This window comes from Leuciscus leuciscus (genome assembly GCF_965113295.1).
Source record: "Leuciscus leuciscus genome assembly, chromosome: 2".
Taxonomy (NCBI): Eukaryota; Metazoa; Chordata; class Actinopteri; order Cypriniformes; family Leuciscidae; genus Leuciscus; species Leuciscus leuciscus.
In genome coordinates, this window is record NC_138726.1 from 9,926,974 (window position 1) to 9,954,898 (window position 27,925).

The 27,925-nt window shown below is 36.3% G+C and overlaps 2 protein-coding genes and 2 long non-coding RNA genes across 5 annotated transcripts in view; 3 read left to right on the forward strand and 1 right to left on the reverse strand.

Moving 5' to 3' along the window:
- Positions 1–13,479, forward strand: part of aco1 (aconitase 1, soluble) — a 28,955-nt gene extending 15,476 nt beyond the window's left edge. For both annotated transcript variants that reach the window (XM_082161717.1, XM_082161718.1), the window contains exons 11-21: positions 1,661–1,820; positions 3,276–3,411; positions 3,515–3,599; positions 3,698–3,854; positions 3,952–4,076; positions 4,183–4,287; positions 4,856–4,998; positions 5,165–5,312; positions 7,902–8,024; positions 11,047–11,232; positions 12,536–13,479. In XM_082161717.1, coding sequence (XP_082017843.1) covers positions 1,661–1,820; positions 3,276–3,411; positions 3,515–3,599; positions 3,698–3,854; positions 3,952–4,076; positions 4,183–4,287; positions 4,856–4,998; positions 5,165–5,312; positions 7,902–8,024; positions 11,047–11,232; positions 12,536–12,652 — 1,485 coding nt within the window. In that variant the 3' untranslated portion in view covers positions 12,653–13,479. The remainder of the gene's footprint in view (positions 1–1,660; positions 1,821–3,275; positions 3,412–3,514; positions 3,600–3,697; positions 3,855–3,951; positions 4,077–4,182; positions 4,288–4,855; positions 4,999–5,164; positions 5,313–7,901; positions 8,025–11,046; positions 11,233–12,535) is intronic.
- On the reverse strand, positions 12,729–15,742 carry LOC309492732. The gene is made up of 2 exons (XR_014203673.1): positions 15,302–15,742; positions 12,729–13,887 (listed from the first exon to the last, which is right to left on the reverse strand). It is a non-coding gene; the product is annotated as an uncharacterized lncRNA (long non-coding RNA).
- A 242-nt stretch (positions 15,743–15,984) lies between these two features.
- On the forward strand, positions 15,985–18,280 carry LOC309492733. Its single transcript, XR_014203674.1, has 2 exons — positions 15,985–16,821; positions 17,587–18,280. It is a non-coding gene; the product is annotated as an uncharacterized lncRNA (long non-coding RNA).
- Positions 18,281–19,177: 897 nt separating this feature from the next.
- LOC309492730 (thymidylate synthase-like) lies at positions 19,178–27,876 on the forward strand. The gene is made up of 4 exons (XM_082161748.1): positions 19,178–19,235; positions 20,925–20,998; positions 21,117–21,291; positions 27,819–27,876. Exons 1-4 carry the CDS (start codon positions 19,187–19,189, stop codon positions 27,839–27,841), a joined length of 321 nt encoding a protein of 106 aa, XP_082017874.1. The 5' UTR covers positions 19,178–19,186; the 3' UTR covers positions 27,842–27,876.
- The last annotated feature ends 49 nt before the right edge of the window (positions 27,877–27,925 follow it).

The window sequence follows — 27,925 nt, forward strand, 5'->3', positions numbered from 1 at the left end:
TTCAGCTCCACAGCCAAAATTGAAAATGAAATAGAGTGAGGATTGTTCAATCATAATATATTGTGTATGGAAAAACTAATCATTTTAAAGAGTAAATGACCACTGTGCTAAACTAAAAGCTTAGCAATCCCACGAAATTACATGATGAGCAGAGATCGAATTCCTGTGAAAGCCTATTTCCGCTGGTAAGTCATTTATGACATTAGGCATAACTGACAATAAATGAAATTGACATCAAAAGCCACAACTGTCATAAAAAGAAATTGGCATAAGTTGAAATTGCCAAAAAAGTAATTATTACATAAATTCACAATTGACATAAAAAACAATGATAATAATTTGAACACTCCACCGGGGAACACTCCACCGTTTTTTGAAATAGGGCTTATTCACCTTCTTTCCTACATTTAGATAGGTGGCAAATGCATTTTTGTCTCAGTGCATGCATTGTTTTAGTTTGACAGGGTTGGCGCTAGCTTAGCTTAGCATAATGAATGGAATCCTTTGTTGCCAGCTAGCATGTCCTGAGTAAAAGTGATATAAAAAATATAAAAAACCCCACCTAATTACTTCTTGTGGCCTGCGTATTCACAACGAGTACAAATAGCGATGCAGATTAACACTAGGCGATTTCCTATGCAGATTTTGACTTGGGACTATATTAGGGGGAAGCACTGCTACTTGGGCGCAGAGATATCACGCCCAAGTAGCAGTGCTTCGCCTGTGCTTCCCCCTAATATAGTCCTTAATATATAAGTCAATATCTGCCTAGGAAATCGCCTAGTGTTAATCTGCATCGCTATTTGTACTTGTTGTGAATACGCAGGCCACAAGAAGTAATTAGGTGGGGTTTTTTATATTTTTATATCACTTTTATTCAGGACATGCTAGCTGGCAACAAAGGATTCCATTCATTATGCTAAGCTAAGCTCACGCCGACCCTGTCAAACTAAAACAATGCATGCACTGAGACAAAAATGCATTTGCCAACCTATCTAAATGTGGGAAAGAAGGTGAATAAGCCCTATTTCAAAAAACGGTGGAGTGTTCCTTTAAGTTAAAACTGACATACATTTTTTTTACATAAATTGTTGAAATTATCACTCATAATTATTGCACAAATAGTTGAATAGTTAATTATTACACGAGTCAAATTTGACAAGAAACAGTTGACATCAATTGTTTGTCAATTTCAACTTAAATTATGAGATAAAGTCACAATTGACAAAGTTGAACTTGTGATTATTACATAACTATTATATACTTATATAATTTTGACTTTTTAATCTTATAATTAAGACTTGATGTCATCATTTTATTACATTTTTCCTCATAATTAAGAGAGTATATCATTTCAACATTTAAATTATTTTAATTCATTCAATGTTTTCCCCCTTTATTTATTTTAATAATTAATTTAGATTGTTTTTTTAGATTAAAATGTTTTTTCCTCATGTGGTGGAAGTGGGTTTAATACATTCCTGTATTGACATATTTCCTTAGCCTAAAGATGATCTCAAAGCTAATATATGGACATAACAGTCATAAAATCCATAAACATCAGATTTTAATTTCCTTAAAGCAGTGCTGAAGCAACCACTCATGTCTAGAGAAATATTCCTGCACACCTTTATCATCCATTATTGTCTGTTGTCTACAGCAAGGCTTTAAAGGATTCCAGGTGGCTCCCGAGCGCCATGATGTTCGAGTACCATTCCAGTTTAACGGTGCAGAGTATTCACTCTCTCACGGATCTGTGGTCATCGCAGCCATTACCAGCTGTACCAACACCAGTAACCCCTCAGTCATGCTGGGAGCAGGTACATGTCTGCACACAGGGATCATTTACACCCAAAGTATAATTCATCCACTCATCCTCAAGTCACTTCAAGCAAGGTTTTCCCCTCCTTTTTAACACAAAAGAATGGTTAGCAGGCTGCTCTTTTCCATATTTTAAATCGTTCTACTGATATCATTTTAATATTTGTTTGAACTGTCCCTTTAAGGACAGATTTTAAAGGATTCGTTCACCCATGAAAATTCTGTCATTTATTTCTCACCCTCATGTCGTTCCAAACCCGTAAGACTTTCGTTCATCTTTGGAACACAAATGGAGATCTTTTTAATGACATTTGAGAGCTTTCTGTCCCTCCATTGACAGCTATGCAACTACCACTTTTAAGCCCCAGAAAAAGTCATTATAAAAGTAATTGGAACGGTCAAAGCTGGTCCATGAACACTCGACAGCAAGTGGACTGATCGTCTGCAACTCTAGTTCGACGCATCTATGAATATCTATATCTGCAATAGACTTCAGCTGGTGTTTTTGCTAAACTAACACAATACAACAAGACGAAGGCGCTAGCTTAGACTGGGTTAACCCAGCCTGATCTGCCGGCGATTTGATTTCGCCCTGCAGCTCAGGCTGGAAACCTGTACATTTATCTCTGCTGCTTCCTTTACAAATTTGCGGGAACCAATCACAAACTGGCTTATCCACCTCGCGTGCTATTGGCGGGTTTAATCCAATCCAATTCCAGATCCGTTACGGCTCTGTCCAATTCCTTTTAACCTCTCGACGATGCTCAATGGCTTCTTTTTAGCAAACAAATCGCTCGAGTGGGTGTAAATACCATTAACTTTCATGTTATTTTTGCACAACCTGCAAAAATCGTTTGATTCCATTGCTGCTTCTGCAAACCGCTGATCAACACGTTTGGTTACACATTTCCTGCCTGGAATTTTCGCCTAGCTCTGCAAAGTACATCACCTGGATCGTTGGTCTGATTGGTTGAAGGACTATCCAATGGGGTACAGAGTCATTTGAACTATGCCCGTTGATCACGCCTCTTGTGCAGTAGAAAATACGTAGCCGACTCCCCAGACCAATGTTCAGTCTTAAAAGATTGAGCTTGGTCTGGTGATAGCCAGGCTAGCACTAGCTAATACACCATTAAAAAGTTACCATAGTAAAAATTAATTAATTAAAAAGTACCATTGAGTTAATAGATATAGAAACACAAACCAAAGGTTATCCCATTTCTTTTGGAATTTAAATGTTGGCAGATTCACAACCAGAAACTGCACAATGTTATGGTATCATTGATTCTTACTATGAGTGACGACACGCTGACCGTTCCAAGATGGCGCGTGCGTCGACGTGTCTGGAGCGGTCGAATGTCTACACATATCTATGTTGAGAACCACTGACTTTATAAATATGCTCAATGTATTTTTGTCTATGGTAATGTAATGCTGCTCTTTATTTCCGTCAGGTCTCTTGGCTCAGAAGGCTGTACAGTGTGGTCTCAGTGTCAAGCCGTACATAAAGACCAGTCTGTCTCCAGGGAGTGGAGTGGTCACCTACTACCTTAAAGAGAGTGGAGTCATGGACTTCCTCACTCAGTTAGGGTGAGAAACTCAAAGTTAAAACCATCAAAATATGAGGACAGCTTAACTACACAATATGCTTACAAAATCTAACAAATTTGTAATATTATTTATCTGTCTTTAGTTTTGAGGTTGTTGGTTATGGCTGCATGACCTGCATTGGAAACAGTGGACCCCTTCCAGAGCAGGTTGTAGAGGCAATTACTCAGGTAAACAAGCTTTTACTCTCCATTTTATAATGTTTTGGGATAATGTTATAATATTTAGAAAAAAAAAATTATGATTTTTTTATTTTTTTATGTCACAGGGTGATTTGGTTGCTGCTGGTGTCCTGTCTGGAAACAGAAACTTTGAGGGTCGTGTCCATCCCAACACACGTGCCAATTACTTGGCCTCTCCTCCACTGGTCATTGCCTATGCTATCGCAGGCACAGTGAGGATAGATTTTGAAAAAGAGCCTTTAGGTAAGTAATATTTACCAGGTATTAATCTCATTATTTTACTTGGTTCTCCCTAAAGAGCATCAAAAGCAACAATGTTTCTTGGCCTGTCTTAATCCAGCTGTGAACTCTAAGGGAAAAGAGATTTTCCTAAGGGACATCTGGCCCACACGAGAGGAAATCCAGGTGGTGGAGAGACAGTTTGTCATTCCTGCCATGTTTAAGGAGGTCTATGAGAAAATTGAGGTACTTTTAAATTATTAACTCGTCTGTCATAAATCAAAACAATGTCCAGATACAAAAAGTAAATGTAATAAATTGAACTGTAGTCTTTGTCTATTTTCATATTCAGAAAGTGAATGAACGCTGGAACTCCCTGGAAGCCTCCTCTGACAAACTGTACAACTGGGATTCCAGTTCCACTTACATAAAATCCCCACCTTTCTTTGATGGACTGGTATTGTATACTGTTTTTTTTTTATATGTGTTCAGTGTCATAACTGTACTATTATGAAAAAGAAGTGCACTTTAGCCTACTTTTAAAAAGAGTTCTTATTTAAATAATATACTTTAAATGAATATACTTAAGTGCAAACTGAATGTAATGGTTTCAGACATTTAATGTTAATAAAATGTATTCTAGTTTCAATTTATATTAAATACAATTAGCTAAACTTTAGAGTTTTTTTTTGACCCCCTTAAAGGAGCAGTATTTTGAAATATAAAATTTCACCGGACAAAAAAAATTGACATATTTGTACCAATTTTTGTGAAAATCAGCCACAAGGTGGCGCATATGAACTTTGAAGTAAAAAAATTAATTTGGGAATTATTGTGTTAAGAAACATAGGTACTGTATGCAAGTGTACACTCTTCAAGTACTTAAGTAACCATTTATTTTATTACATTTATATATATAATTATTATTTTTTAATACCACTAGTGCACATTCAATACAATGAAACTTTGACAAGGGTAGGCAAGAACTGTAAACATATATTGCTTTGCTGCTGTTACGATTTTAGACCCGGGATCTCCAGACACCAAAGCCCATAACAGATGCATATGTACTGCTGAATTTGGGAGATTCTGTGACCACAGACCACATCTCGCCTGCTGGTAACATTGCACGCAACAGCCCTGCTGCACGCTACCTAACTAGCCATGGGTAAGACTTTTAGCATCCTCAAGAATTCAAGCTGTTACATGACTGTCTCTCTGTAGTCTGGTATACATTGTTTTAGCAAAAAAAGTTGTAGATTATTACTCATTGTGATTAATTGAGATATGACTTGGAACACTGTGAGTAATGAAATATTCCTTTCCTTTGCTAGACTCACTGCAAGAGAGTTTAACTCGTACGGTTCTCGTCGAGGCAACGACGCAGTCATGGCTCGAGGCACATTTGCCAACATCCGCCTTTTTAACAAGTTTATAAACAAGCAAGCTCCAAGCACCACTTATCTTCCTACAGGAGAGACGGTAGGAGACTGTATTTTTTTCATATATATATATACATATACATATACACACACAGGGCTTGACGTTAACACCCGCCAGATGTGGGTGGATTTCAGCAGTGGTGTGTATCGCAATCACTCCTATTAGCCACTTTGACGGGTTGAATTTTATATAATATACATTTTTCAATTGTAGTCTTTTAAAAAGGCATCTGAAATAATAAACTAACTGCAATGTAGTGTTGTCAAAAATATAGATTTTTTTTAATACATATTGATACTGAAATATCTGAAACGCTTCCAATACTCATTTTCTCCCGAAAAGATACAGGATACCAGCTGCGCTTTCTTGTTTTCTCATCTCTCTGACAGAGAGTTGACACACAAACCCGCCTCCCCTCACTCTCTTGTTTCATTTGATCCGAATGAATATTGTTGGTGTTACAGGGCTTGAATTTCACTGTGGGAATGTGTGTATTGTGCAAAATTTTTTTCATTCCAGCAGATTTTGTGCTCACACCCAAAGAGCGCACATAAAGCCAAGTGTATTGCCTATAATATAAACCAGCATAGACATAATAAATACATAGACGCCCTATTGGCCGCTGGATCGTACGTCAACGGCGCCATACTGCGGAGGGCAACTTTCCCATACCTCTCATAACGAGAATTGAGAAAAATGCATATTTCGTGCGCTGCTTGGGGCTTTACAAATCGCCACACAATTGAAAACAGGTCTCAAGGAATTACCTTTCACAAGCAAAACTGAAAATGTGTTTCTGGTTGTATTTCATTTACTATTTTTATTTTCAGAGGAGAAAGGCCGCGAAATTTTAAAATACTACTGTTATTGTGTCACGAAATATAGTTTTAAGAGTTTTTCAGTCGACAATGTAATTGTTTAAAGCTCAAATCTGTTTATTTATAAAGATAGCGCCTATTTAAAAATGTTATCTGCCGGTTTCGGAGTTGTGAGATCCAGCGATCACCGGGCGCTCAGCGCTCATATATACCCCCCCGAGAACAGCCTTACCTCGGCTAGTGCTTCTGACGTTCGCCGCTGGATCTGATGTCTTTAGTCTAGTGGTTAAACATGAGAATAATTCGTCTTGTGTATATCTAACGGGCGATCTTTGGTCTCATTAATCTATAATTTGTTCCTTGGCAAATCGTTTTGGCTGAGGGCAAAGTGAAGTTTCATAACTTTATATATTTAGGCTATTTAACTTTAATGTTGTAGCCTGCTGTATGTTTGACTGAATCGTTTACTTTATTTCTTGACTTGTATAGCTTCTTATACCTTTTAAAAACTGAACTTTAACAAAAAGAGACAGGGTTGAGTCATTTTATTTTATATAGCCTATGTAAGAATATTTTAAAATATATAAATTTACATTATTTATTATTGTTATTATAATAATATACCACTTGCGAGTATCAATCTATTATAGTTATGCTGTTAAATTATTGTACTATTCATAGTAACTATTTAACTTATTATTTTTATTGTCTATATTCTGTAATTGATATTTAAAATTCTATTGCTATTATTATAGTATTATACATAAACTATATGCTATTATCAATATATTATTATTATTATATTATAGTATGATATTATATAATTATACTTTTCATTACTATTTTATTTGCTGTATACTGTTTGTTTATTTTATTGACTAAACTATTTACTATTAGCCTACTTCTCACTTTATCTTATATTTACTATTTGCATTGCACTGTAGTTGTACTACATCATATGTATTACCATAAAGGATCCATCAGTTATCTTTGTTGTTGCTAAAATCGGGTCAATGACAGAATATGCTTTTTCCACAATAAGAAAACTTTATTTAATTTAATGTGAAAATTAAATTATATCTCAGTATGGGGGTGTTCACAATTCTTATCCAAGAATAAAAAGCCAAATACATGACAAGCCTGAGCTTTGGCCATTCCTTATTAAAAAAATATTTTATAAGTCTAACTATCGAGATTTTAAATAACTAGAGATGGAACTTTTTTGTACACCACATACAAACCACTGAAATCGGTTGATAAATGTAAGTTTTTTTGGGGGGTTTTTATCCAGAAAAACCGCAGCTCACCTGTTTACTAGCATTTGATTACAGCGCTGTCTTGCCCTCCGCAAAATGGCGGACGCGTTGACGTATCGCAGCAACGTTCCAAAGCGGCCAATAGGGCGTCTATGTATTTATTATGTCTATGTAAACCAGTATAAGGGGTCTGTGCGTCTGGTCTTAAAGTGACAGCAGCCTAATATACCGGCTGCCAAATTATTAGATAATACTAAAAATATCTAAATGGAAGTTTTTCCCCATGGTATCGATGTCAAAATTGTGGCCAGTGAAAATGAGTGGTGAGAAATTTTGGAAAACCACTAGCCACTGTGGCTGGTGAGCAAAAAGTTAATGTCAAGCTTATTATTATACTAATAATCCATTAGATTATTATACTAATCCGTTAGATTAATATACTATAAACCCATGTTATTTTTTAACACGTTTTTCCATACCAGAGAAATGTTCACATTTGACAATTGTAATAAAATGTTGTTTTTGTGTTTTTTTGTTGTTGTTGTTTTTTACAGATGGATGTGTTTGATGCTGCAGAAAAATATCAGCAGGCTGGTCATCCTCTCTTGATTCTGGCAGGCAAAGAGTATGGATCAGGAAGCTCTAGAGATTGGGCTGCTAAAGGGCCCTTCCTCCTGGTAAGGTTTATAGTTAATCTAGATCAGTGGTTCTCAAACCTGTCCTGGAGGACCCCCAATACTGTACGTTTTCTTTGTCTCCCTAATCAAACACACCTGATTCAACTCATCAGCTCATTAACCCATGTGATAATGAGCTGATGAGTTTAATCAGGTGTGTTTGATCAGGGAGACAAAGAAAACGTACAGTATTGGGGGTCCTCCAGGACAGGTTTGAGAACCATGGTGACTTGGACACGATGATCAATAGCCGCGTTTCCACTGTCGGGCCAGTGCGAGCCAGGGCTTTAAACGGGCCGTGCCGGGCTAATAGCCTCGGGCTAATAGCACCGGGCCTGCGTTTCCACTGTCGGGCCAGAAGCTCCACAGCGCTTCACTAAAACACGCCCGTAACACGCCTCTCTGGAACAACGTCACACTAACCCATTCACCAACAAATGGAAGTTTTTATCAGAAAACTAATCAGAAATCACTGGAAACAGCGTTGAAAACAAACATGATAAAAGCGGCCGTTTGCTGGCATTTTTGTTGTTTACTTGAATGTTTAAAACCCAAGCATCGATGTTTTACCACAGGTTTACAATAAAAAGTGATACATTGATCATAATGAATTAATTTATGTCAAAATTGCACATTAGTCACTCAGAAATAAATTACCGTTAGGTCTATTTCACAAAAGAAAGAGGACACACTTACTTCTTCAGTCGCGTCTGTTACTGTTTATCTGGTAGTTACAGGACATATTTACATCACATTTAGAAAGAATGATAATTTCTACAAATATATGCCACCAAAAATACGACCTGAGGAGCTTTAGCACTCTCTCGACTCCCATACAGATATTTTCAGTCAGAGAAACAGAGGAAGCTCCCGAAAAAAAAAGTTGCTTTATTTTATGATAGTCCGGTATAAAGAGACTACTTTAGTAGTCTGTCAGTAGGCTACTGACAGATAAAATAAAAACATGACTGTGATAGCCTTTATGATTGGTCTGATTTCTTCAAGCGTTCACTATGTTTTTTTTACTATGCGTATCTTCAAGCGTTTACTATGTTTACTATGGTAATGGTTAGCGCGCATAGTCTTTTGCATCACAAACACAAGGCATTCAAACATGAACGCAAGTTAAATTATTTTAAAAGTCTTTAATGCTGACAGAATCATCCGGCGCTGCCGTCTCCCGACTCAGGTGAACTCCGCCTCTGTTCGTAACCACTCCTCTAGCCCGAGCTGGCCCGCTTTGGCCCAAGGTATTCGACGGGCCAGAAATCCTGGCCGTTGGCCCCGAGTAAGCCCCGATCAAGCCCCGGAAATGACAGTGGAAACGCGACTGGCCCTGGCCCTGGCACGCACTAGCACGGCCCGGCCCTGGCCCGACAGTGGAAACGCGGCTAATGTCTGTCTGGAAACTACATATATGGGATAAAATATTTTTCCAGTACATCTTGTGCCAATGTAGTTTGATTTATTGCAGTCTCAATCAATTTGAATCTTGTCTGAATGTGATGTCCCTTGTCAACAAGAAGTGGACTTAATTGAATTGAATGTGCACTTGTAGAGTATTTCAAATATTAAGTATATATATAAAAAAAACCTGTACTTGCAGATGATATTATATTAATCAAATAAAAGGCCACTTAAGTTTACTTAAAGAGAGAACACTTTCATGACTGTTTCTAAACACGCTTAAGTACACTTCTAAAAATTGCACTTTGTAATAATGTCAAATTAAAAGTTTTACTTTAAAGTACATTTTAATAATCATACATCATTATTTTTAATAATCTTCTGTCATGCTTTGAAGAAATACACTTATTTTGATGTGTTGACTAACATACTAAAGCACATGTAAAGTACTTGAATATATTTCTAACTGAAGTGTTATTCGTTATTATATTTTGAAATGTACTAAATTGCAACTTTATTACAACTTTATTACAAATGTGCAATTACAAATGTATTTAAATATATGCCATACAAGTTTCAATAGAAATTAAATACATTTCATTTTAACATAAATGCTTGTTAGTACATTCAGCAGTACACGTTAACCATACTTTAAAGACAACAGAAGTAATTATAAAATTACATATAAAGATGTATTTAAGTTCTACTTAAGAGGGTAAGTTTAGTGTCCAATAACATTATATTCAGTGTGTACTTAAGTGTGTGTTTTTAAAGTATATTATGATTACTAATTTTAAAATTAAGTGTACTTTTTTTCATAAGTGGTTGCTTACCCATTATTATTTTTTTGTATGTATATTTTGAATGCGTCGTCTTTACTCTTGGCTCTGTTTACACCTGTTATTAAGATGCGTTTTGGTCGATCGGATCACAAGTGGACGAAGCTAAATACAGGTGTAAACGGCGTCACCACGAGCTTGTTCACTTTCGCCCACTTCCAGAGGTAGTATTTGACCGGATTGCTTTCGTAGTGTAGATGCTCATCTGATCGAATGCGTTTGAACAGCCACAAAACACTGCCTACTCTCCGCCTACTGACTTAATGAGTAAACATTATTTGAAGTGTACTAGCCAGACGGGATTAAAACTGTCCGCTGAAGAGTTTGGTTTAAAGACAAAAACGTTCCAAGCACAATGTTCTCTCACCATTCCTGATTTCTAACACACACTCACAGCATTTGCTGTGGTCTTGCTGCTATGAGAACAGAAACGAAAGCTTCTGCTCTCCATGTGTTTTTCTGTCGTCTTTTTGCGCAAGCTTATTTTGTCCATTAGATCAAAAATTCTGAAAAAGCCCATTAACCGCCCATAGACCCTCCCATCGAAGAAATCAGGACAGAAGTGGTTGAAAGTGAACAAAAGAGACGGATTAAAATACCAGGTGTATACAGGAATGTGTCTCACTTGTCTACTTGTGATCCGATCGACTAAAACGCATCTTAATACCAGGTGTAAACAGGGCCTTTGATAGTTAAACAGTCAGTTTCTGGATAAAACAAAAAAGGGTGTAGTGTGCAACCCTCTCAGTGAAACTGCTATTGATTTTCTCCCTTAGGGCATCAAAGCTGTACTAGCAGAGAGTTACGAGCGGATTCATCGCAGTAATCTGGTGGGCATGGGCATCATTCCTCTTGAGTACCTGCCGGATGACAGCGCTGAAAGCCTCGGGCTCACTGGCCGCGAGCGATACACTGTGATGATTCCCCCACAGCTCACTCCCAGAATGATTGTGGACATCAAGGTAGAGCTTATGATTCCACCACAAACCCTGCCTTAAATCAGCAGCTTTCAACTGCTTTCTCTTCAGGAGCTCACATTTTACATCATGTGGCCACACAACACATTACCAAAAGTATACAGCACTAAACAAAAATGTCCTTAAAATCAAGTGCCCCTATTATGCTTTTTTGGATATTATATTTCATGTAGTTGGTAATGTAAAAGGTCTGCAAAGTTTAAAAGATCAAAGTCCCAAAAGAAAGAACCAATTTTTAACTGCCTGAAATGAGTCGTCAGTAATTCGTCCTACTTCCTGCACGAACCTACCTAGGTATGTAACACATTTGCATAATGCCCATCTATGGTCTGTATTGGCTGTCTGTGAACCACGTTTACTTTTACCCGCCCTCAAACACTGTAGTTGTAGCTGAGACTGGAAGAGTTTTCGTGTTGTCGACATGTTGAGAAGATGCTGTTTTCAGTGCTGCAAAAGCAAATCCACTCATCCAAAGGATGAGATTGATACTGTAAAACCGACACCATCATTACTGTTGTATCACTGTGTATCAAATGTTATGGAAGCCTCCGGAGCTGAAATTCAGATATGGTAATGAGCGGTTTGTTTTCGGCACACACAGTAAGTGGTAGACCAATCACAACAGACTGGACCTTCTGACCAATCAGAGCAGCGACATTAAAAGCGACAAAAGCGTGGATAAAAGCGTCTGCTAAATGAATAAATGTAAATGTAAATGTAGACCAATCACAACAGACTGAGCCGTCTGACCATTCAGAATAGATTAGGCAAATCACAACAGCCTGGGCCATCTGACCAATCAGAGCAGAGTAAACCAATCACAACAGACTGGGACATCTGACCAATCAGAGCAGAGTAGACCAATCACAACTGACTGGGCCATCTGACCAATCAGAGCAGAGTAGACTCCTGGAAAGGAGGGGTTTAGAGACAAAAAACATGTAAAAAAAAAAAAAAAGACATTAATAATTTAATTATTGAAATGTATTTTCTTTCTTGAAATAAAATATAAATATTAGTTGAAAAAATTTAAATGTTGCCTTGGCAAATAAATTACTAAAACTAAAACTGAAAAAATTAATAAAAAATAAAGCTATAGAACAGCTATAGCTATAGGACAAAAGCACATAACAAAAGTACTAAAATTAAATTAATATGAAAACTGAAAATAAAAAAATATACGCTATATACAATTGTATGTAAACAATGCTAAAATAACACTGCCTTAAATAGTTTTCTCTCCCTGTTCCATATGATTAAATGTGGTGTGTTTCGTTAATCTCTGCAGCTGGACACAGGGAAAACCTTTCAGGCTTTGATGAGGTTTGACACGGATGTGGAGCTCACTTACTTCCATCATGGTGGCATCCTCAACTACATGATTCGCAAGATGTCTGAAAATTAAGACGGAAAGGACACCCTCTTCAGGACATTCCACTCTAAACGCACATATCCACCATCTACATGTTTTGTCCTGACAGTGTTTCTGTTTTTTCCTTAAGAACCAATTAATGTGTTGTTTACTTTTAAGTGTACTGTAATGTTTACGGTCAACATCAAAATAGTTTGCATAATGTTGTGTGATACACGTTTAATTCTCTTCAGTATCTCTGAAAGGTGCTGTTTTTGATTCTGATGTTGTGCAGATGATGATTTTATTGGTTTGGTGGAGGCTCAGTGGGATTGAAGGGGAAGTATGAAAGCATTAGATGTTGTCAATGACAAGTTGAGCTTTCTCCATTCTAACCCTATCTCGGCACTGCCAAACTGAAGTCGCATTCTCGCTTGATATCAAAGTGTAAATTAATATCTTATAATCTTATTAATTACTGTACTTAAACTGAACTTTGACACAATTTCTTTACAGGTTATCTGCTTATATAATGTGTGCTTTTTGTTAATTCTAATAGTTAAAAATTGTGCACAATGATTTTGATAACCATGATTCTGTTTAGTTGTTGAATGTTTTTCTTTCAGAAGTCACATAATGGTTATGCATTACCTATACATTACCTTTTAGACTGACATACTGAAGAAAATTTGGACTTAAAGCCTTTATGTATAATACATTATAAAGGTATTCAAATTGTACATTATAATGCATTACATCTTTTCAGAAATCATTGTTACCAAAGTTAAAATGCATTGTAATATTTGCAGATTCCTTGTTACATCTGAAAGAGGTTTATTGTCATGTGTTTTAATGCATTATACTTTCTGAAGGTGTAACAATGAATAGATAAGTATTATAACTGATTGCAATTACTCGTGATAAGGTGCATCACAAGGCATAATTAATGCATTAAAATACTTTTATAATGCATAATATGAAGGCTTTAAATGTGTTGCTCTCTGCAAACAATTATTGCATCAGATAAATTCATTTAACAACTGTTGAATATGAGCTCGCCTATCATACTCTACATTTGAAAGTGCCTATTTTTCAGATTGTATAATCACTTGAATCACTTGTGCGCCTATTATTCCGGTCTTTATTTCTTGTGTCGTGCATTCCGGTGCAAAGTGTCTAAAAACAAAATCCATCCGATGTCGATTTCACAACTTTCTTGCTGCTCGTCTGTAAAATGTATTGACGATGTGCTTGGAATTAGATGCGGGTTTACTAAATGTGAGACAGACCTTACAGGGCTCTAGAGTGCGACCAATTTGGTCGCATATGCGACCAAATTTTGTAAGTGTGCGACTAACATTTTTCCTAAGTCGCACCGGTGCACCTAACGTCCTCGCATCCGCTGCCTCTCCACGGACGTTTGTTGGCGTTTGTTCTCCTTTGACGGAACTCACACTCTTCTCTCACGCGGTGCCACAGCTCGCACGACAGCCCTGCTTAATAATGAGTGACGACGGAGGACAGAATTAAACATTCAAACGTAGCCTGGTTACACTTAAGGTCTGTTATATTAGTCTGATTTTATTTAAAATTTCGGCTTCCAAAGATTATAAAAAAATATATATTGAGGTAAACCCATTAAAAACTATCTAACTACGCGCAACTTCTTCCCTTCGCAGCATTAGGCGGTCATTTCTCCCTAAAACTCAGAATCAGTATCAGCACGATCAGTGATTGTTGTAAATGCAGTCTAGCTACTGTTGCTAAATTGCGGGACGCGTTTAATAACTGAAAGAGATATTAAAAACACAAAAATCTGCGCAAGAGATGCTGTTCGCATGGCGGCGCGCGCTCCGAAACAGACCGAGACCGGCCGAGACAAGCAAATTATACTTTCGGTTTCATGTGCAGATTGTGCGCGTCTAAACGATCAATTGTACACAAAAGCGTGTCAATTACCGGCTTTGAGATTCACTAAAACAGTTTATGTCTTAAATGGACGTAGTTATGGAAATAGTTGGGAGAAAATGGTGCATCAGTAGTAGCCTATTAGATCTGCATTCTGCACCCGGTCTTAAAGGGGCCGCAGTCTAATAAACATGCTGACGATTGCGCCATTACTGTAAATCAAACAACAAGAGAAAAATCACTCACAGCTCTTGAAAGAATAACTTCAGCTTTAATAAGCATTAATCTATTTATGATAAATTTTACAGTGTTATTTTACATTTTATTACTTTATTAGATTTCTTTTTAGACCATGCCTGAACAGTAATGTTGATAGGCCTTCCTGAAATTAAAGCACTGTGTAGGCCTATATAAAGTGTATCTTTGTTTAATTGTTTATCTTTTGTTTATCTATTGTTTATCTTTGTTTGTTATATATAAAACAAAAAGAACCATAAGAATACAGTTAAAGTACTGTATCGATAAGCAGTATCGGTAAGAGTAGGAATACTGTTAATAATTGTGCTTCAAAAAATAAATAAAAGTTTTTACCTACACCTTCTTGTTTAAATTCATTTACATAATATATATGAATGTGTATAGAGCGTAATAAAAAGGTGACCTTAAAATTGTGGCGTTAAAGGTGATACAGCCGAGGAAAAATTTGGGTGCACCCAAATTTTGTGCTGGTGCACCTAAATAAAAAAGTTAGGCGCACCAGTGCAACCAAGGCAAAAAGTTAGTCTGGAGCCCTGCCTTATTCAGATCAGCGCCAGGTAGTATAAAAGCGAGGCAGTTGCCGTGTTTTCAATGGCATCCGCTATGAAAAGCTGTATATAAAGCTCATACACGTATAATTATCCACAGCTCATATTGTCTGAGTTTTTTGTCTACTGAAATTTCGTGGAAATATATATATTTTTGTAGTGTTTCATCAGCAGAACAATCCACTGAAGAGATGCTACGTCTATCCCTCACAGCCTCGCTTTTCCCCCCGTTAAAAATCAAAGATGGCGCTGCTGTGAATAAGGTGTTCTACTCAACAAATTCTCTCTATAGAGGTTTTGTAGTTTCAAGCCCACTAGCCCAGACTGCCACAGTTTTGCTCCAATGCTTCAGCAGTCAAATTGATTGACCTTTATTTTAATAACAGAACATTTACATGTAGTTTTTGTGAAAACTGGCTTTATGAAAATAAACCATTAATGAAATACTTCAAATTCATCTGTGTTCCTTTACAGTATGTGCAACATTAAGATCTCTATTTCTGACACTGTAATAGCTATGGGTCGGTGAAATTACAAAACAAACTGCACACAAACGTGTCCCTGCCTGATATACAACCACTGATAAACATAATCGGTTTTGATGAAGAAAAAAAAGGATCACACCCTAACGATATTATTTTTTGAAAGTAGCGTTTCTTTTCATGGCAGTCGAGGTGCGAAATGTTGTCTTTCGTAGCCATTTACTGTATCCATACGAAGCTGTAAATAGTAGCAAGCTAGCTAGTTAATACTTGTCAGTACCATAGACAGTACTCTGTAGGTACTCAAGATGGCGGCAGTCAACTGGAAAAAGAGCGGATGACGTAAGAGGTCACGTGACTGATTCATGTATACACTGGGTAACAAAAGCTAACAAGGAACAGGTGTGGCTAATAAATTGCCATGGAAACAAAAAAGGGTACCTATAGAAACAAAGGCAATCAGGAACAAACAACAGGAAGAGAACAAAGGGAACATTGAAAACATAAAATAGACTTCAAAATAAAAGTCCTAGAACACACAAGACACAGGGGAAATCGTGACATAATGGTGTGTGTACTTATCTACAGTTTAAAAAGTGTGTTTCTAACATGTCCTGTACCCACAGGTTCAGCGAGAGCCACGTCCGTTCCCCAAACTCAAGATCAAACGCAAAGTTGAACAAATTAATGACTTCTCTGCAGAGGATTTTGAGATCTACGACTATGACCCCCCACCCTTCAATCAAAATGCAAATGGCTGTTTAGACTTTATAATCACCTTTTAAAAAATTTACTTACTTTTTTACTGATTACTTTTACTTTTTCCTAATTTGAAATATATTAACATGATTTTGACCAACATTTACATAGATCTGTCTTCATTCTATATTTATGCCGACATCCGATTGGTTGTAAATAGCAGACCCGGAGGTGATACTGCCTAGTCAACCAACCTGCCTTTAATGATTTCACTATTTGTCCAACTGATCTAGTTGATGCATGAGAAGGGTCACTGGGTTCCTACGCAGTTTGGAAAAGTATGGAAAAAAAGCTGTCACTTTAAGAGCTAATGCACGGATCCAATATTTTACAAAACAAGCATTTTCTTTCTTTTGCGTTTACCTAAATACTCGCCGAGATGGGCATTTTACATAATGCATCTCACAATTTGCCATCAGAGAGAAGAGAGCGAGAACGCACAGTTGGTATCGGTACTGAAGATGTTGAATATGGTATGAACATTCTAGAGAGTTTTGGAAATTTTAGTCTGGAAAAATAGCAATGGAATTTTGAGATTGAAAATGTGTAGGAACCCTGGCAGTGGCAAGTGCTGTCTTTCTACTTTGCAATGTTTGAAATAAACTTTAAATACCAATAAATCATAAAAGGGTTGCATATTTGTACTTTGCAGAGTGAAAATTTGTGTTTTAAAATTATATAATTAAAAATTATAAATTATATAATTTAAAATTATAAATTATATAATTTACATATTTAATTGAGTTTGAGATTTCATGTAAAAATCTCCCCCCTGCACCATACATGAGAGGAATCCTGGGATTTAACTGCAGCAACATAACATTTTTAACACAAAGTGGTTATATTGTAAATATAGATTTAATGTGACATTTTAGAATTAATTAAAACAATTCATCTTTATAAGGCCTATATTTTAAGAACTTTTTGTCCCCCCAATTTTTTTTCTGTGGTGTTTCAACAATGGATGTCAGATTGGACTATTTTCTGTGTGCAAAGGTCATTACGTTGGTTGATCTGTGGGGCGCATGCTGAGTTACTTCATCCTTATTCATTTTCATAGATTTTGCTAAATTTCTAACCATTTCATGTGTAGCACTTCATTGGTAAGCCTATTTCCCTAAAATTATTTCATATAAAAATGTCCTGAAACGTACATTTGACTGAATATAGCATTTTGACCAAAAATATTGCTTGTATTATTGCAAAATGTTAACTATTATCGCCCTGCTCTAATCTGATAAATGTGATAAAGGCATAAAAATATTATAAACATTAACATAATGATTTTTTGTAAAGCTGCAATGATACAATGTATTGTGAAAAAGTGCTATACAAAATTAAATTGACTTGACTTTACACAGCAATCATTTTTCTTATGGATTCTGACTCATTTCAATTGAAGAATAAATAACCGATAAAATTTGATTGGGATGAGGTGAATCCAAAGCCAGCCAAATTATATAGGAATTACCTACCGTCAGTAGTTGTCTCTTTAGGGAAAGTTGCAACACTTTTCACCCTACAAATGAAATCATAATGGTTTTCCTGTTTTGAGCACCTTCCCAATGCTTTAACAGTTTATTTTGTTAGTTTTCTTGAATTTGAATTTGTATTACTATGTTTCTTGTTGTATTTGTATTTGTATATGTGCACTGGAAGCTTCAGTACCAAGAAAAATTCCTTGTGGGTGCAAGCACACTTGGCAATAAAGCTCTTTCTGATTCTGATTCTGATTCTGATTCTTGGCCAAAGATTAGAGTCAAATTTAGTTGATTAGTTGTTCAGACAAACCACCAACTTGTTAATTTTGGAAATATGTAGGTTTGTCCCTCCCATCTTCTGCAGAAGAAAGAAATGCATTGAGATTTGTAGATCAGAGGTCTTGTAAACCCCCTGCCAAACGCAGCCATATTCTTAGGACCAAATTAATGTTTTAATTGAAGTGATAGCCTATGTGGTTGAAATGTCAATTTTTTTTTTACATTTGACTTATTAGTCAACACTGTTTGACTCGGAAGCACCAAGTTGATGCATCTACGAATGTCATTTTGCAAATCTGCCTCAACCTTCACTTAAATCTAGTTCATCCTTGGGTAAGCACTTCAGAGCAGAGTTACACACCTATGGTTACACATGACAAAACATGCTTAGCAAATAATATTTTTTTACTTCTACTTTGCTGCCCCCTTTTGGCTTTTAACAATCTATTTAAAAGAGAAATGGAGTTCTGCATTATTTGAATGTAATAGCTAAACAGGAAGTGGAAATGAGCTAATGAGTGGTAAACTGCTGCCATCTACTGGTTATAGTGGTAATTTCATGTCATTTTAAAAGTGACTCCTAATCCTCCACTACAGCATGAGAAATTGTCCATGTATTTAGGAGCAGGGTGGTTATAATAGAATAATATTATTGTAAAAATATGTTTTTATTTAAATTATGAAGATGGTGGAACAAATACTACACAAATATGCATAACTGTACATATTTACATATAATTTTACTACTATATATACTATAGTAATGGTATGCACATGTCACGGTCCCGCCAAAAGAAGAAGAAGAATATCGCGGGAATAATAAATGTGAATTTTCGCGCGCTACAGATTGAGTTTAAACTTAAACGGAAGAAAATGCCGAACGCCGAAGTGCAAAAGACAAATGCCAGATACAGTCTCAGAGGTGAGACAAACGTGTTTCATTAACACTTCATAGCATTTAACTTCATGACAAATGATTTTAAATGCAAGTTTACGAGGAAAACAGATAAGCACAGATATAAAAACGAATGCAATGTGTTTTCTTATGTTACTATTGATCTTCCGTGTGCGAACCTACTTTGTGATACAACAACAGAGATAACATATAGCCTGTTGTGTTTATCGATGTCAGAGGCATGTATTAAACACTTGAATGGAAAGCAACAGGTTAATCAAAAATGTATTTCATTTCGTGGCCTAAACATCCAAAAAGCAGTGAGAAAAACGTTAATTTCAAGTAAAATGTCATTTTCAACGGTTAAAATGGTATTCATACATAAAGAGTGACTTAAAGGGAAAGTTTCCCAAAAACAATAGTCCATTCCAAACCCGTAACGTTAAGTCTTTCATCTTCGCAACACAAATGAAGATCTTTTTGATGAAATCTGAGAGCTTTCTGACACTCCATTGACAGCTAAGTTACACATCTGAAACTTTGACACTTCAATAAGTTATTTAAAGATGAACAGATTTAATTTAGGCTTCTATTCATATTTCACATAAACATTGATCAGTGAACATAAACATAAGCTCAACCAAACCTGCTTGACACATGAGAATGAATGAACCTCATTGGTTCTCGCACGTCAAGCGAACATGCTTGAGCTTCCATTTACCACAACTGATGTGTAAGTTGATGAATGTTTATATGTGAATAAAGCCTAAATTCAATCTGTTCATCATATAAAGAGATTGTGCCTCTTCAGACAATTTGGACTAATCCGTTCAATTCGTATGAATTAGTTCTGTCATCAAATTATGACCGAATTTTCATTTTTGGGTGAACTAAAACCCTTTAACTCTGTAAAGTCTGACATATGAAATAATGTTTTAAATTTTTTTTAAATGGAACAATTTGTTGAACATTTAGACAAAATATAAAAAGATATCTTTTAAAAAAAAGTTTGCTTGTGGTTTTTGTTGAGTATCATATACAAAAGCCTTTTATGGCTCATATAATATGATATAGGCTTGAGAATATGGAGCTCATACTCAAGGAGGATAAAACACCTCGATTTAAAAATCAAAAGACCCAAACTGAGCAAAAATATGCAATTTGATGCAGTTGCTGATATGGTCAAAAAGTAAGATGAAATTCTGATAGCATGTAATGTATAGCAGTCTACTTGCATAAAATGCATATAAATATCAGTTGTCTCTATAGAAATAAATATGTATACTGTACTGTATATTGTATACTAGGTATATATAGGCTATAAAGAAAGAGACATCTATGTAAATATGTCTTAATGTATTTAAATGCTTAGTTTTATGATCAAAGCTCTGTAGTTTTAAAACAATGCAATACAATGATGATTGAGAGATGAACAAATAAATGTGCCTCAAAAACCTAATGTATCATATGATACTCACATTTTAACAGGATTTTTACAAAAAAAATTGATAATCAAGTAAACCTATGTTGCTTCAGTCCAGTAAGTGTTCATCGTGAAATATTAACTATATATATATATATATATATATATATTCTTATGCACAAGACATCATCATCATCATATCATTTGAGAGAAGGCTCTATAGGATTAAAGGGTCAAACTACTGTTGAAATGTTATCATAATTCAAAATTTGGTTTCATCATGTGCCTCGCAGATCAGTTTCCTTTGCTGACGACCAAAAGGGTTTTCTGGAAAGGCATACTGGAGGAGCTGCTGTGGTTTATCAAGGTACAATAGGAAAATATTCCAAACTTTTTGTATCTTATTTCTGTATATAGTATTTTTTTTTCTTTGGTTTTTGTTCATTTCGCATTTTTTAAATGTACTTTTTGTTCATCCAACTTAGGGTTCAACAAATGCCAAAGAGCTGTCACAAAAGGGTGAGAGAATCTGGGATGCTAATGTCTCCTGGGAGTTTCTGGATAAAAATGGCTTTACTGATCGTGAGGAAGGAGACCTGGGACCAGTGTATGGCTTTCAGTGGAGGCACTTTGGAGCTGAATACAATGACATGCACACTGGTAACTATCCATCCATCCATCTCTCTCTCTCTCTCTCTCTCTATATATATATATATATACAGTATATATATATATATATATATATATATATATATAATTTTATATATATATATATACACCATTTACATATACAGTAGCAACAATGTATACTGAATTATTAACATATTTTAACAGTAAACTATATTTTAAAGTGCCCCTATTATGCTATTTTGTAGTTTCCTAATTTTGTTTTGTAGTCTCCTACAATATGTTTACATGCATCTAAGGTCAAAATACACTTTAAAGGTGACATATTATGCCCCTTTTCACAAGATATATTATAAATCTATGATGTCTCCAGAATGTGTCTGTGAATTTTAGCTCAAAATAACCCCAAGATAATTTATTATAGCTTGTCAAAGTTGCCCCTTTTTGGGTGTGAGCAAAATTGCGCCGTTTTTGTGTGCATCCCCTTAAATGCAAATGAGCTGCTGCTCCCCGCTCCCGTTCAGAAGAGAGCCGATCCTTTACACGAGCTTCGATACTCCAGCAATAACAAACGCGAATTTCAGTCAAATCTCAGAAATAACGAGTAGCGGAGGAAGATTGTAGAGATTGTAACTTTTAGACGCACCTGGGGTCTCATTTATAAAACTGCGTAGAAACCTTACTAAAAGTGTACGTGCGCCCGAAAGCCAAAAATGGCGTACATGAAAAAAATATTCAGACTTATAAAACCGTTCGTACGCCAGAACCTGCGCAGAATTCACTTTATAAATCCCAGTCAGCGGAAGATTGTGCGCACATGCGTCTCCACCCCGAAATAACCATATATGGAGCTTACAACTCCTAGTTTTACTATGCAGATCCTCATCTGCATATCATTTGCATATTATTATTCATCCACGTGATAACGTTTAACGGTACAAGACACATTACATTAATAAAAATCAAGTAGTTGCCTATCCTTGCCTTGTTTTTGAACATTTCAGAGAAAGTTTTCTCAATCTTTTCCACTGGCCGAATTGTATTTTTAATTGATTTATATTTTTAATGGAAACAGATAGGCCTTGGGCATTATTTGTACGAAACTATTTTCTCAGACAATCTGGTATCATCATGATAAGCAATTATCTCTGTGGTTAAAACATTAAAACACAGCACGCCACAGGAAGTGTTCAAAAACATCGCATCCACAACAATATTTCTATTGATTGAATTTGAATATAAAAAATGTTGTAACTTCTCAGTAATGATTTCATGTTTAAGTGTTTAACTCCATTCATTTGAATGGCATATTTAATCTAAATGTTTATATCAGAAGTAAAACATAGTTTAAATCATTTTTTATTTTTATTTAAACTGTTATTTGCGTCAGTTTCACTAAACGGCCCAAAGCGCTCGCTGGCGCGGACATTTAAGAAGGCATGGATATTTGCTTCAAGTGAGTCAAGGCTCAAGGCTTGGTGAGTGAAATTATATTTGTATTATCTTTCTGTATATGTTTAATTTTCTTTAGATTTTCTGTCTAAAAGTGACCAAAAAGACACTTAACTCCAGCTCACCATCGGTGTCGCCAAACTGCTCCATCTCCAAAACGTTCGTACGCATGGGTCAGAGTTTGCGTGCAGGTGCGCACATTTTCCCGTCAAGTTTGTTTTTATAAATCACAACTTATGCGTCGGAAGTGGCGTACGCACATTTTCAGCCCCGTTTTGTGCGTACGCCACGTTTATAAATGAGGCCCCTGGGGCCTCATGTACAAAGACTTGCGTTGAATTCATACTAAAACATTGCGTACGGACAAAGCTGTAAATGTGCGTACGCACAAAAAAACCCAGATGTATGAATCTCTGCGTACGAAGGATCCCACGCATATTCTCTTTGTACATCCCAGTTAACGTAAAATTGAGCGCACATGCACGAGCACAACGCCCCACCCAGTCTCCTCCCTTAATTTAATTAATTTAAATATGGTAATGAGTCCACTTTGGCAAAAGAAAGCAGTAAGAAAATGGCGGCAAGAAACGAAACTTTACAGAGAGTGAATTGGAGGTGCTACTATCGGAGGTAGAAACAAAAAAAAAACAAAAAAAAAGTGGAACTTTGTACTCCGGAATTAATAACAAAAGGAAAAAATATGAGTGGGAGAGTTTGGCTGATGCTGAAAGTCGCACTGTAGAGTAGACTGAGTACAGTTGAGACACTTTTTGCGTTTTGATTTTTTCACACAAAAATAGACACTGAAAAGAAGTGAATTTCCACATGACATGCCACATGACATTTCATTACCTTGTAGACTAAGATATTATCAATCAATAATACCCACAAGTAGTTTATATTTTCCACAATTAGCTCATAAAAATAAGGTGCTTTTTGTCTCAACTTTGTCTCAACTGTACCAATATCATGTGGTACAGTTGAGACAGTGCATGGTACAGTTGAGACACCCCATTTTTAATGATGTAAAGGTAACTAACCATTCATTGTAAATAAATAAAAAAATAAAGACAAATAAAGAAAATAACAATTGGGCAACATTTTTGTTTATTCATCCATTTATATTCATTCATTTTATTTAAATTAGCACTGGTTAAAATGTATAAAGCAGGAACAAGATTATGTAACAATACACAGTTTAAATATCACAAATATCAAATTTTATTTTCATTTGCATCCTATGCTGGCTAATTACGGCGTTTAAACTGTTATCATAACACTGAACAACTAAACAATGTGTTTCCTAATAGAACTCTATCGGGGGTACAGTAGATATGTGTCTCAACTGTCCCCCGCTGGCCACCTCGCACATTTCTCTAGATTTTGCAATTACCTTGCATGACACAATACCATGAAATACAGAATAACGTTTGTGGAGATACCAGTTACGTTTAACAGTCACATAAGGATAATAAGCTATTCATTGTGGAGAGTGCATGGTGAAGTGAACGTCATAAAAAAAAATCTTTCCCCGATATCTTCGGATCGGAGATGCGTCCGTTGTTCAAATTTCCCACGATCAAAGAGGACACTAATACGCACGTGCACAGCAAAAATCACAACTTGTGCTTGCTGTGAACGCAAGTTAAGGTGTCTCAACTGTACACATGTCTCAACTGTACACAGTCTACCCTAAATGACCTTAAAAAGAAATGGTCTGATATAAAGGTGGACATTACACCAAAGCTGCCATTGCCATAGACTAAGGGTTGTATCAATTTGCATATGCTTTTATATGTTCTTACTTAATTGCAAAATTGATAGAATATTCCCATAAGGCTCGACAATATATGTCAATTATTTTATAAATTGCAAATTAATAGCAATGCTTCCCACAGGTGGTGGTGCGATAGACTTGTAGAACAATTCGTTGTGTAATGTTTGTAACTTCACTTCATTGCCTGTAAGAGTCGCCAACGGACAAAAACAATGAGAAATGTACGTACGCCAGACATTGAATTGGCGTGGAGGAACGCACATTCTCGCGTTAATTTCACTGTTAGTACATACGACCGTGAGCGTGAAAGCTGGCGTACGCAACGTTTTTGTGCGTACGCAAGATTGATACATGAGGCCCCTGGTCGTTTCTGAATGGTTAGTGGATACATTTATGTAGTTGTTGTGGAATTACATTGATTAATCTCATCGACTTGCATGTACTGTCATGTTTAACTTTTACACAAGTTGACAGTTCCCTGTGGTCTTTATAAGACGTGACATTTTTGGTCAAATAGTGTTCTGTGCTCGTCTGTGCAGCAACGACAGAACAGTTTGCATGCTTTGCTTGAACTTTTGCCATTGCGTTTTAACTGGTTACACTGTTGTCGCTTGCGAAAACCAAATGGTGGCGCCGTGGGCATAAACGTGCAGATTAAGGGGCGGTGATATTATAATAAGATCCTCTTCCTAGTCAGAAGGGGAGCGAAATCTGATCGGCTTAAGTTTTGACATGCTTGCAGAGAAAGGCTCACCAAAACAAAGTTACTGGGTTTCACTTTTCACGTTTTCAGGGTTGGTAGATGCACAGGGGACCCGATTATAGCACTTAAACACGGAAAAAGTCTGATTTTAATAATATGTCCCCTTTAATTTTCTCATAATATAAATTGCAGCATCATCTCTTTTCTCACAGTGTCTGAATTGGTTTGATCAAGGATTTTTCTAAGGCTGGAACTTTTCTATCAATAGAGCTGCACGATTCTGGATAAATTGAGAATCACAATTTTTTTTTGTGTAAAATGAAGATACAAAATAAAAAAAACCTTATAAAGACTTATAAAACCGTGCGTAAGCAAGAACCTGAGCTGAATTCTCTTTATAAATCCCAGTCAGCGGAAGATTGTGTGCACATGGGTCTCCCCGAAATAACCATATACGGAGCTTACAACGCCTAGTTTTACTGCATATCCTCATCTGCATATCATTTGCATATGCATATTCCTCCACGTGATAACATGTTTAATGGTACAAGACATTTGGAAAATATGAGATACAGATGTGCCATCACATTACATTGCTAAAAATAATTTAGTAGCCTATCCTTGCCTTGTTTTTTAATAATAAATCAAAATAATATAAAATACATTTCAGAGAAAGGTTTTCTCAATCTTATTCACTGGCCAAATAGTATTTTTAATTTCTTTATATTTTTAATGGAAACGGATAGGCCTTATTGTGCATTATTGATCATTATTTGCGCGAAAATATTTCCTCAGACCATATCATGCGCTAAGCAATCCCCGCTGTAGTTAAAACATTAAAACACAGCATGCCACAGGAAAAGTGTTCAAAAGCATCACATCCACTACAAATTTAAGTGCTTAACTCCATTAATGAGAATGGCATATTTAATATAAATGTGTATATCAGATGTAGCCTAAAGCATAGTTTAAATCATTATTTTTTATTTATTTAAACTGTTATTGTGAACATGCACTGTATTTATGATTAGGACTCAATGAAAAAGTTAAAGCTGCAGTTTTTCCTCTGTCGCCATCTCTGTTCGAAATCTGCAATTGCAGTTATTCGCGGAATTATCAACTTTACGTGCGTTGTGCTTCGGCATGGCACAGCGCGGATGAATCCAATGTTTTGAGGAGAATGTGGAGCTGTCAATCACCGCGCCGGTGTGGATACTGTCATTCGCAATCACAGATTCTACTTTATGGAAGTATGACCAACATAAGAATTTTCACCGGAAAATGTAATCTGAACAAGTAAGTAACATCCACTTTTGTTCTGACCAACTAAGGGGAAAAAAGCATTGCAGTAAATCGCGCTGATTAAATCTAACGATCGCTTATCATATCACGTCAAACCGTGCAAACTATACTTTGTTCTCAAATTGTTAATGTTAAGAACATCAGCATTGCGTGACTACATTTAATGCCCTTCCGATATTTGTCCTTGTTTTCGCATGGGCCGGTTGCAGTCTCTTTCCGAAAGTCTTTGGCGTTTTACAACAGGTGAATCTCTAGTTGTCATTGGTGATTGTCGTTTTAACCTTTCTGGATCCGCCATCAAATGAATAAGTTTAATTATATCAAGTGCTGTGAGAAAAGGCTATAAATCTCCACCTCCAACATCCTCACACGCAATATAGCCGACTAGCCGAGACTCCTTCTTTTTGTGTACAGATGTGACGTAATGACGCAAAGACATGCTCGAATTCCCCGCGGAAATCCACCAGTACCACTGGAATTAAAAACATTACAAGCTTACCATTTTGAATCGAGCTACGGCAAGCAGATAGTTTTGAACACTGGCTGGTTATGTACAAATTATTCTGGATAATTTTTAACCCAAAAAAGCTACGGACTGCAGCTTTAAAGTTTCAACTTTAAAGTGGTTTTCCTTCATCTGCCGTCAGTCACTCAGCTCACCATCGGTGTCGCCAAACTGCTCCGTCTCCAAAATGTTCGTACGCATAGGTCAGAGTTTGCATGCAGGTGCGCAAATTTACCGTCAAGTTTGTTTTTATAAATCACAACTTATGCGTCGGAAGTGGCGTACGCCTCTTTCAGGGCCTGTTTTGTGCGTACGCAACGGTTATAAATGAGGCCCCTGATCAGCGGCTGCGCGAACACAGATCTGAAAGCGTGACGGCGGACACTCTCATTATAGTTATAGTTTACTCTGTCAATATTGACACCTTGTGGTCACTTTAAAGTAGTACGCCTTTAATAATATATCAGCCATTTTGGATTTTAGAGCTCATGGTGTAGACTATAGAGGTGCATCCACGTACATCCTTCTTGTTTTGCTCTTGAAACGGCACAATCTATAAGTTTAAAAGACTAATCTAAGCGGTAAAATACGATTACATGTATTCTGATAGGTTATACATATGTTTGAGAACGATTTGCATGTGACGTTAAATGTAGCCGAGGCACATAATTGTGATGCTTGATTGTTCTTCTTAACACAGCTATCTTCTAAGTTATGTAAGGGTGATTTATGTGCATCTTAAATATTGTTTTGATGTATGTGAACTGAATGTAACATTGTAAGAGATATTTTTTTAATATCATTGTTCATTTGTGTTACAGTTTCACAAATTGGGCTTCAGTAAAGAAAGTTTGACCCTGCCAACTGTCTACGACTTTTACTAAGCCTTTGTTTAGCTCGTTGCAAAAGCAAACATAAGCTGAAGGCA

Excerpts from the sequence above, each read along its gene's own strand:
- LOC309492730 (XM_082161748.1), top strand. The coding sequence starts at position 19,187 with ATGCCGAACGCCGAAGTGCAAAAGACAAATGCCAGATACAGTCTCAGA. Across the intron at positions 19,236-20,924 it reads TGCCAGATACAGTCTCAGAG|ATCAGTTTCCTTTGCTGACG; the intron begins GTGAGACAAACG and ends TGTGCCTCGCAG. Across the intron at positions 20,999-21,116 it reads AGCTGCTGTGGTTTATCAAG|GGTTCAACAAATGCCAAAGA; the intron begins GTACAATAGGAA and ends CATCCAACTTAG.